Genomic DNA, 11,433 nt, shown 5'->3' on the forward strand with positions numbered 1-11,433 from the left:
CTTTATATAGGCTACTGTGGTGGCATTCTTCATAATGCAGCTGTCCTGTATGACCTGTATGTCTATGCATTCACTCAATGACTTATATTTCAAATGAGATGATCATAATTAGGATTTTAGGTTAGGTTGGTTGTAAACACATGACTGTGCCTTTAAAGCTGCCTCAGTGTAAAAGGAACTGAGCACTCTGAAACGATTGAATTTGACAAGCCTTTCTAGACATGGAAAATCATGCCTTGGGAATGCATGAGACAGGATCCAATTATTGAGTGATTCCATGTAGCGCCGCAGACTAATGTACGCGCACAGGAGATCGGACAACTGTTTCTGATCCGAGGACGTGGATTAGCCTACATTTAATCTATCTCGACATTAGCCGGCAGTGTCTCTCCACTTTATCATAATCGATTCAACCTCGTTTGAAAACGTAAAGTGTAGGCTTTTCCTCAAATGCAAACCAACGGTTGTAGTTTATAGACATGCATTAGTTTGTATTGCTGGATGTATTCATACGCCATGCCTTCGATTGAGTGGACTGAACACTGGTTTGGCTATAGTCTACCCAACCCTATTAATTGCGTGCTGAAGAGATGATGACGGCCTGTCCTCCGATGTATGTTTATTTATTCCTCAAGACGAACGAGAACCTCAGCATCAGTGGAAATGGAGATGTGTTTTTGAAATGTCTGGCAGTTAAACGGATCAATTTAAGATGGTGTGTGCAAAGACTGCATGTTTCAGAGCAATATGTTTGCTATCAGCAGAAAATGGAACTACGAACATGGGTGTAGCCTATTTCATATTCGAAACGGAAACTTGTGAGATGAAGGATAACAAGAAAATACATTTCGATGGATCTCAGTCGCTTCTGAAATCAGGCAATGCTTCAAACCCAGGAGAATAATGAATTATATTCTAAAACTGTTAAAACCTAGATGCTGTTCACGGTGAGGTAGTGTAACATAATCGTGCATCATGTTAATTTCTTGCTGGCCAATTTTTATCAATCATTGATAGGCCTACTTCGACCGGGGAAAGCACGACCACTTAATGTGGGAATATAGAATACACGCGCCTTTGACAATAGCTTGGTTACATAGATGGCAAATTCAAGCGAGTTTGGGGAAAGCAATCCCACGCTACATAATTATGCCATCACRGCCTCTGCGGTGAAACTGGCCTCGCTCGGTCTGATCATTTGCATCAGCCTTGTCGGGAATGTGGCGCTGTCCCTGTTAGTGCTGAAAGACATCTCCCTTCACAAGGCTCCGTATTATTTTCTACTTGATCTGTGCTTGGCAGATGTAATACGGTCTGCCGTGTGTTTGCCCTTTGTGATGATATCAATCAACAACCGTTCCACCTGGACGTACAGCATTATACGTTGTAAAATTATCGCGTTCCTGTCGGTCCTTTCTTGTTTCCATGTAGCGTTTCTGCTCTTCTGRGTCAGTGTCACCAGATACATGGCGATTGCACACCACAGGTTTTATTCCAAACGAATGACATTGTGGACATGTGTGGCAGTGATTTGCATGGTCTGGACCCTCTCTGTCGCTATGGCTTTCCCCCCTGTATTTGACGTTGGCACCTACAAATTCATCCATGAAGAGGAACAATGCATTTTCGAGCACCGATATGTGAAAGCAAATGACACCCTGGGTTTCATGTTGATGCTGGCTGTTATCGTGGGAACAACACACGTTGTTTACATAAAAATGTTGTGTTTCGTGTACGACCATCGCAAGATGAAACCCGCTCAGCTTGTCCCAGCTATAAGCCAAAACTGGACCTTCCACGGGCCAGGTGCAACTGGGCAGGCAGCCGCCAATTGGATAGCAGGGTTTGGACGTGGTCCCACCCCACCAACTTTGGTGGGAATCAGACAAACTTCGCATATTGGCAACAGAAGGCTGCTTGTCTTGGATGAATTTAAAATGGAGAAACGCATAGGGAAAATGTATTACATGATAACCCTGGCGTTTCTTATCCTCTGGGCCCCGTACATTGTTACTTGCTACATTCGAGTGTTTGTCAAAGGAGGCACAATTCCACAGGTCTACCTGACTGCTGCCGTGTGGATGACGTTCGTTCAGGCGGGGGCGAATCCCATTATTTGTTTCATATTCAACAAGGAGCTGAGATCGCGCCTCAGAGCCAGTTTCCCATGTTGTCTCAGCACACAGACACCTATGTCTATGGAGCCATACTGTGTCATCTGATAGGTTCTACTGCTGTTTTAGACAAGGGAAAACGTACAGAACTGTCATGTTGGTTTTGAAGCCTTGTGTGATATTACTCTGTTGCTATGCTTGTCCAATTTTTCCACACAGGCTGAAGGCCATATTTTGTGATTTGCACTTACAGAAAGTGCAAAATGTTGCCAATCTGTATTTCGAATAGGCCTACTAATAATGTTGCATATTTGAAGAATCTCATTGGTATATTATTTGAGTAATGTAGGCCTATGGCAATTCAGTTAGAAGAACATAAGACAATTCTGTACATTCTCTAAAGCWGTTTATTTCTTTATTCTGAACTTTTTTTAAAAATCAAATATGTTGTAGCTTTCATAAAATCTTCTTAGAATTATTTGTGTGGAGAAGGTGATAAAACAAACTTTTACAGTCTTTTGCAAATACATTTTCTTCCTGGATTTTAACATGTGTTGATAAAAATGTATACCTTGCACATTCCCTGTAAAAAAGARAAATGACATGTTTTTTTCTATGGACAAGGACAATGGAACTCTAAAAGAAGCAAAGCATCAGTGCTGCAGAGAGATGTTTGCAATGTTTGTACTTCTGAGTAAATAAACAACAGATTAATGATTAGTATTGATTTGATTCTGTTATACAGGTAACTGAACAATATCTGTTCTGTGTTTCAATACAATAACAATATAGACACATACTATTTTCMACCACTCATCCTCAAATGCTAACTTCCAATTTACCATATTTTGTTGTATCATTACCGCCTCTATAGCACAACATGTGGGYTGTTGTATTACAATAATATAATTTTACAAAAATCTGGGTATCTGGGCAGATCATGTTTTCATTGTGATCAGCTAACTTGTTACCATACTATTACCATGTTATTACCACTTTATTCTGCACTGTAATGTAAAATGTTACCATCATTCATGTGCCTGAGTATTTAGGAAGTTTTGTGCTTCTGAAAAAGCAGTGCAGCAAGAATCCAGTTTGCCTCTGCTTACACACTCCATTCTTCTCATAAGACTTTAACTAGCCAGCATGCACCTTTCAGTATGTAAAGAATCCAACAGTGTATAATAGAGTCATTATTCTGATCACTGCTCGTCTCAGTTACAGCCATGTAATGAACATTTGTCAGCTAATTGGAGTCCTTAATCTTTGTAGCCCGGGTTTACTTCCCTAGGGGGAAGTGGGATAGAGTGGGAACTGCTGAGCTGATGTTTCTGGGTAGAGCATCCCGGTGTACCTACAGTATACCTACTGTGCACCCTCCCTCCCTTCCCTGGCCTGGCCCGGCATCACTGCATTCACAACCATTACCATCACAACATGCCTGCTCCGCTCTACTCCCAGCATGACTCTCTGTTGCTTCTGAGCGACTGAAACGTTCTCACCTGTGAATTCTCTCATGCAGTATCATTTCAGATCAGGCATTTTTTATACAACAGCTCTGCCCRAGGAGACCTCTCTCTGCTGCTTTGTTTAGCTTATAAGTGCCTCTTGAACATTTTTGCTGTTAGTTTCTCAGAGGCAGTTTTGCACACCTGAAATATGTTCAAAATGCAATATAACATTTCATCCCGAGAGTCAGTTCAGATGAAGTCTGAGTTATTGCAGAGTTTATGGTGCCATTGTCTGAATATACCTACATTGAAATGGCAAGGCTCTCCACGTTGTGGCTTATACAAGCCAATGTCATAATTTTATACTGTTCTATTACCATGGGAGGGACTGTTTGGCTCGTAAAACTTGATTATCGGCTTTGAAATAGGCTGTGTTTGCATTACACAAACTGCACCACAGCTTCATTTATGGCATAGCTCATCTCTCAGCTTAACATCATTGTACAGGCAACTTGGTTATATTTTTTGTTTTTCCATCTAAAGAACAACTTCTGTACATTATGTTATTGTACACTACTTGGACCTAATAAACAGATTATCAACTTATTGAGATACAAATTTTACGGTCTGTCAGATACTGTCAGCTTTGACCAATGAATTTATATTAAATGCAGAAGATACCCACCCCATCTGTGAGTACGCTCTATATTTGGGACATTGGGAGATTGCTCCATTAAGAAGCCAAGCTTTATGAATATTGAGAAACTAGTCTGAAATGTAACTAGATCTGAATAACACAGTTCTCCATGAATAAAGAATGAGATTAATATGAGTCAACGAACATCGGACAAATCTAATTATAGCTTTGAGCTTTAAATAAATACCCTGTAAAATGTAGCCAGAAAATTACACAATTTCAGAGCTGTCGGATTTCTGGAGACCTGCTTCCTCTTATTAACAGAGAAAGCTCTTTCTTTCTTTGTTAGAGTGAGTGGCAAATAGCACTTTCTGTTTTAACCTCTAAATCCCCAAACTCTTCAAATTATTGGGAAGCTAAGATGCTACTTTGTTGCTTTGTTGGGGTGGCAGGTAGCCTAGTAGTTAGAGCATTGGGRCAGTAACTGGAAGGTTGCTGGATTGAATCCCTGAACTGACAAGGTAAAAATCTGTTGTTCTGCCCCTGAAATGTACCTTCATTTAACTAGGCAAGTCAGTTAAGAACAAATTCTTATTTACAATGATGGCCTACCGGGGAACACTGGGTTAGCCACCCTGGGGTGGCAGGTAGCCTAGTGGTTAGKGTATTGAACCAGTAACCAAAAGGTTGCTAGATCAAATCCCTGAGCTGACAAGGTAAAACTCTGTTGTTCTACTCCTGAACAAGGTAGTTAATCCACTGTTTCTAGGCTGTCATTGTAAGTAAGAGTTTGTTGTTAACTGACTTCACTACAATAGTACAATAGTACAATAGTAGTGAAGTAGGGTCAGTTATTTGAAATGTACAACATGCTTTGGGCCCAGGATTTTTCCTGACCAGTAAAAACTGTGGGCCCTAGAAACATGGTATAGAGTGAAGTCCCTGGTTGTGGATACCATATAGGAATATGTCCCCGTAAATGGCTAATTGAGTAATTCTACTCATAGATTATGCATGTATGATCTACACATTGACACATCCAGCCCAAAGCGGGAGGTTTAAAATGTACTTAGTAGTCGCCAAAGTTCCAGAGCATGTCTTTAAGGAGGATAAACAAATTGTCCTTTGCAAATCTAAGTCAACCTGAAAAGTATCTTTAATACATGTCCTGAAAACATTATTTTCCAAACTGCTAATGTAGGCATAGTAAATCACTAGCTGCATTTTTGGTGGTTGTCCTCAGAGGTAGGATTCTTGGTACATGTACGGGGAAAGACATTTTGATTTGCCCTCGGATGTGGTGATGCATGCCAGATCTGGAAGACATGGACATGTGTGGTGTAGTCTTTTGCCAAAGAAGGGAACCTGGAAACAGAGACAGAAATACATACAGTAGGTGAACGAATATGTTATATGGCATCTTTTGTAAGGAAATCTGGACTCTTTCTGTCGTTACAACTTTCAGTAGAGACTGAGAGATTGACTAGTGAGATATGATGCACAGAACCTGGCCCACCTTGTGACTCAAGCAGTGGCACTCGTCTCCCTCCTGTCCCATAGGGGCACACATCCTCAGGCTTCGGATCCATAAGCTGACCGCACAGCACATCCCCCCTCCACACTGAGAGTCCTTCTCACAGGCCTGAAGAGATCACACAAAATATAATAGAGTTGAAAGAAGAAAAACAAACTTTAAATAAAACTGAGAGGCATTAAAAGTGAGAACATTGCTAGAAGCCAAAGCATTTCTACAGCACTTGATTTATGTTGGTAATGATTGGGATACTATACAGTGGGCTCCAAAATTACTGGCACCCCTGACTGGCAATGTCACGCCCTGACCTTAGAGAGCCTTTTTATGTCTCTATTTGGTTTGGTCAGGGTGTGATTTGGGGTGGGCATTCTATGATTTTGTATTTCTATGTTTTGGCCGGGTATGGTTCTCAATCAGGGACAGCTGTCTATCGTTGTCTCTGATTGGGAACCATACTTAGGTAGCCCTTTTCCCTCCTTTCAGTGTGGGAAGTTGTCTTTGTTTGTGGCACTATAGCCTTAAGCTTCACGTCGTTTTTTGTATTGTTTATTGTTTTTGTCGGCGTCARCCTAATAAACAAGGAATATGTACGCTCACCACGCTGCGCTTTGGTCCTCTTCATTCGACGGCCGTGACAGGCAATGCACAAACAATACTTTAAAAAATATAAACAACATAATTATTGAGTTAAACTCAAAATGTCCTCCCAATCAAGGTTTCACAATTAATGGCACCCTTAAATATTATTGTAAATAACATCTACCAAAATTAAACCACAAATTAAATTCCACTTATTTAAGTGTATCTAAGTCTTAAGGAACTATATTGAGCCATTACATCACTTCCTGTTTCACTAGGGTATAAAAAATGAGGTAACACACATGCAATATCCCACTGTCATCCAACACCATGAAGAAAACAAAAGAACTGGCAGTTCAAAAGAGACAGATGGTCGTAGACCTTCATAAATCTGGTAATGGCTACAAGAAGATCCACAAACAATTGAATATACCACTGAGCACTGTCAGGGCAATTATTAAAAAATTCAAAAGATATGGAACAGTTGAAAACCTCACGGATAGAGGACGCAAATGCATTTTGCCCCCCAGGATAGGGAGGAGGATGGTGAGAGAAGCAACAAAATCCCCAAGAATCACTGTGAAATAATTTCAGGCCTTGGTGGCATCTTGGGGTCACCAGGTTTCAAAAAGCATCATCAGACGTCACCTCCACAACCACAGGCTCTTTGGAAGGGTTTCCAGAAGAAAGCCCTTTCTGACCCCAAGACACAGACGCAAGCGCTTGGAGTTTGCCAGATGTCATTTAAATTATGACTGGAAGAAAGCGCTCTGGTCAGATGAGACCAAAATTGAACGTTTTGGTCAGATACAGCATCGGCATGTTTGACGTCGAAACAGAGATGCATACAAGGTGAGGAACCTCATACCCACGGTGAAATATGGAGGGGGGTCAGTGATGTTTTGGGGCTGTTTTAATTCCAGAGGTCCAGGGGCACTGGTTAAGATTGATGGCATAATGAATTCCACCAAGTATCAGGCAATTTTGGCTGACAATCTGGTTGCCTCTGCCAGAAGGCTGGGACTTGGCCGTAGGTGGACTTTCCAACAAGACAATGACCCGAAATATACCTCAAGATCCACACAGAAACGGTTCTGTGACAACAAAATCAATGTTCTGCCATGGCCATCTCAGTCGCTGGACCTCAATCCAATCGAAAACCTGTGGGCTGAGTGGAAGAGGGCAGTTGATAAGCGCAAACCCAAGAATGTGAAGGATCTTGAAAGGATCTGCATAGAGGAATGGTCCAAACTCCCTCCAAATGTTTTCCTTAACCTTGTCAAACATTACAGGAAAAGACTCCATGCTGTTATCCTTGCCAGAGYTGGTTGCACTAAGTACTAAATGAGGAGTGCCAATAATTATGAAACCTTGATTTTGGTCAAATGTATTTTGTATTAAATAATTGTATGATTTTGGTTGGTTCCATTGAAACATTAATAAAGTACAGCATTTCTCACATGTTGGTATTTTGAATTATATTGTTTATATTTGTTAAAGCATTGTTTGTGCATTGCCAGTCAGGGGTGCCAGTAATTTTGGAGCCCACTGTATAATACATGAAGGCTATCATGAGTATTCTAAAAAACGATCCGGAAATTGCTCAGAAGGATATGAACAACTTGAGTGACTGCTCTCACTTCGAATGAAACGAAGGAGAGAGATGAGGGAGGAGTGAGCTGATTTATTGTGACAGTCTCTGAGGAAAATTTGTTTCCGTTTCATTGCTGCGTGCACCTATCTCAGTTCATATTAGCATCCCTATGCCTGCACTGTTCTGGCATTTCAAAAAAATCTATTATATCCCATACACAAATTGGATACCAAATCGCCTTTGAAACTGATAAAACAATGGTTGCCCAGGTTTTTAAACCTAGAGATATTAGGAACCCCTAGGAAATTCTGCTAAAACTATATATATACAGTACCYGTCAAAAGTTTTGACACACCTACTCATTCAAGGGTTTTTCTTTTCTTTTTACTATTTTCTACATTGTAGAGTGTGCAAAGTTGTCATCAAGGCAAAGTGGCTACTTTGAAGAATCAAAAATCTCAAATATATTTGATTTGTTCAACACATTTTTGGTTACTACATGATTCTATATGTGTTATTTCATTGTTTTGATGTCTTCACTATTATTCTACAATGTATAAAATAGTACAAATAAAGAAAAACCCTGGAATGAGTAGGTGTGTCCAAACTTTTGACTGGTACTGTATATATATTAAACAATGCAACTACACAAATAGCAAACACGTTGCATGGTACCTGAAGTACCATAGGTACTATGCAACAATGTGTACGTACGTACCTGCATCGTACTGCAAAAGCTTATTTTAAGTTATATAAAGTTGTACCAATATTATATTAAAACCTGTTTTCTTGTTAAAGCCATCACATTCAACTTTTCCAAGGAACATGAATTGACAAAATTATTCCATTATACATAGGTAGAGCTATGTTGGAGAAATAAAACCTTATTTGACACATTATTTGACACTGGTTCAACCAGAAGGAACTATTATGGTTACACAGTTAATGTAAAATATTAACTTAAAAAACATGATAACAACATTTGTTTTACAGCAATAACYAAAGGATTGTGCTCTTCAATATGAYTTRCTAAGGCAATCTAACAGTTGGCTAGCCTCACATTGACAGAGAAAAATATGCAGACTTGCTGCAACATAATGCAAATGTTCTTCTCTGTGTATAGCCAGCCTAGAGTTTATAATGATGTATGTAAATCAAACATGATGTTATAAAGGCAGGCTATAACTGTATTGTGGCTTCTCATTACACTGAGATAATCTACTAAGAATCTATTACATTCTGTGCACCCCCCAATTTAGATTTTGATAAATTATAATAATTATTTCATATTCATCCAAATCAAGCTTCCCATAACAGAATATTACATTTTCTATATTATCATTCACTCATAACTACACTCTTAGAACAAAGSYTTCCAAAAGGGTTCTTCGGCTGTCCCTTTATACAAAGGGTTCTCCCAAAAGGTTCCTACCTGAAACCTAAGGGTTCTACCTGCAACCAAAAAGGGTTCAAAGGGTTCTCCTATTGGGACAGCCAAAGAACCCTTTAAGSTCCAGATAGTACCTTTTTATTCTAAGAGTGTAGTTGGCTCCCAAAACCTGTTGGCTTCCACTTACCCCTGTGATGACTGCTGAGGAGTCATGGGACACGAGCAGTAGACAGAATAGTAGGTAGCAGCTGGACTGCATGGTGAAGAAGAATAGTTTTCCAGCTCCTGTGTTCTACAGGGTGAAAGAAATGCTGTGTCTGCTGTGTGTACCTGAGTGTGTATGTGTTTGTTAGATTGACTTGGAAAGAGAGGTGGCCTCCAAACTCTTGTGTTGAGGGCAGAGAGAGGTTTATAAACCCAGCCTTCCATTCACAGTCTCAATGAGTCACTCAGCACCAGCATTGCCTCAGGAGAAAAAAAGAGAAGCCCCAAGGTAAGGCTCAACACGACAATATCCCTCTGGCATTCTCTATGGTGATGCCAATTCTTCCCATTCTTCTCCACCGTTACCATACTCATCCTTTGAGTGGTCTCAAACCTGTTGTTGTTTTGTCACCTCTTGAAGCTAGGGGGCAGCATTTTTATGTTTGGAAAAATAACGTTCCCATTGTAAGCTGCCTATTTCTCAGGTCCGGATGCTAGAATATGCATATAATTGACAGAGTWGGATAGAAAACACTCTAAAGTTTCCAAAACTGTCAAAATATTGTCTGTGAGTATAACAGAACTGATTTTGCAGGCAAAAACCTGAGGAAATCCAACCCGGAAGTGCATTTTATTTGGAAAAATCCCTGTTTCATTGCCTGCCTAATCTCCATTTAAAGGGGTATCAACCAGATTCCTTTTCCAATGGCTTCCTCAGGCTGTGAACAGGCTTTAGACATAGTTTCAAGCTTTTATTTTGAAAAATGAGCGAGATTAATCAAAACGCGTCAGGTGTCCTTTGATTAGTTCCTGCGCGCGAGAGATGTAGCTCGACATTTTCTTTCTCTGTAGTATTGAATAGTTTACCGTCCGGTTGAAATATTATRGATTATGTATGTTAAAAACAACCTGAGGATTGATTATAAAAACGTTTGACATGTTTCTACGAACATTACGGATACTTTTTGGAATTTTCGTCTGCCCTTCACGACCGGAACGAGCCTGTGGTTTTCTGAACATAACGCGCAAACCAAATGGAGGTTTTTGGTTATAAAAATCATCTTTATCGAACAAAAATAAKATTTATTGTGTAACTGGGAGTCTCGTGATTGCAAACATCCYAAGATCATCAAAGGTAAGCGATTAATTTTATTGCTTTTCTGGCTTTCGTGACCAATCTACATGGCTGCTAGGTGTTCTTACTGTTTTGTCTAGTGATCGATAAACTCACAAACGCTTGGATTTCTTTTGCTGTAAAGCATATTTTCAAAATCTGACACAATAGGTGGATTAACAACAAGCTAAGCTGTGTTTTGTTATATTTCACTTGTGATTTCGTGAAAATAAATCTTTTTAGTATTATTTTTGAATGTGGCGCTCTGCAATTCAGCGGTTGTTTACGAAAATGGTCCCGTAAAAGGGATCCGTGCACCAAGTAAGCAGACGATGAAGCATTATATCTTATTTTTTCCAAAATATAAATTTCCACTCTTCAAGTAATACACAGCCAGGTATTTAAATGATATGGTGGGAAAAGAAAAGCCACACACTCCGTAGCTCTGGTGCAATAAGTTTAAACAAATGTATATCGTCACTAAAATAATGCCACTCCAATGAAAATGTTCATGCCAACTGAATGAGTACAGGAGAGTACAGGATTTAATGCTTTTTTATGCACCAAGGCCATACTGTACGTGTGGGTAAACTGCCAATAGTCAATCTGCTATTTGAACGGTTGTCATGACGACAACTCAAGGTCTCCTCTCCAACATGAAAGGTGGTGGCACTTGTGATTTTATTAAATATTTTTACCCAGGGACACGTCAAAAGGAGCAATGTCAATTCAATTGTTAGATTTAAAAGAATGATAATACAAAAATGTGCTCTCCTGCTTCAATCAAATAAATGTAATTGTTTAGCTTGCATGTGT

At 39.8% G+C, this 11,433-nt stretch overlaps 2 protein-coding genes across 2 annotated transcripts; one reads left to right on the forward strand and one right to left on the reverse strand.

The window, feature by feature from the left end:
• Positions 1–206: 206 nt before the first annotated feature.
• On the forward strand, positions 207–4,438 carry LOC111969467 (probable G-protein coupled receptor 173). The gene has a single exon (XM_023995636.1). It carries the CDS (start codon positions 1,101–1,103, stop codon positions 2,220–2,222), a length of 1,122 nt encoding a protein of 373 aa, XP_023851404.1. The 5' UTR covers positions 207–1,100; the 3' UTR covers positions 2,223–4,438.
• Positions 4,439–5,232: 794 nt separating this feature from the next.
• Positions 5,233–9,752, reverse strand: LOC111972239 (toxin MIT1-like). The gene is made up of 3 exons (XM_023999217.2): positions 9,487–9,752; positions 5,719–5,844; positions 5,233–5,567 (listed from the first exon to the last, which is right to left on the reverse strand). The coding sequence occupies exons 1-3, from the start codon at positions 9,556–9,558 to the stop codon at positions 5,442–5,444; spliced, it is 324 nt and encodes a 107-aa protein (XP_023854985.1). The 5' UTR covers positions 9,559–9,752; the 3' UTR covers positions 5,233–5,441.
• Positions 9,753–11,433: the final 1,681 nt, after the last annotated feature.

The sequence above is a fragment of the Salvelinus sp. IW2-2015 genome, linkage group LG1 (assembly GCF_002910315.2).
Source record: "Salvelinus sp. IW2-2015 linkage group LG1, ASM291031v2, whole genome shotgun sequence".
Classification (NCBI taxonomy): Eukaryota; Metazoa; Chordata; class Actinopteri; order Salmoniformes; family Salmonidae; genus Salvelinus; species Salvelinus sp. IW2-2015.

What these genes read in the sequence shown, in the direction of transcription:
- LOC111972239 (XM_023999217.2), bottom strand. Translation starts at nt 9,558, where the DNA reads ATGCAGTCCAGCTGCTACCTACTATTCTGTCTACTGCTCGTGTCCCAT. An exon ending in CCTCAGCAGTCATCACAGGG is followed by an intron (nt 5,845 to 9,486) that starts GTAAGTGGAAGC and finishes TGATCTCTTCAG; the next exon opens with GCCTGTGAGAAGGACTCTCA. An exon ending in GCCACTGCTTGAGTCACAAG is followed by an intron (nt 5,568 to 5,718) that starts GTGGGCCAGGTT and finishes CTCTGTTTCCAG; the next exon opens with GTTCCCTTCTTTGGCAAAAG.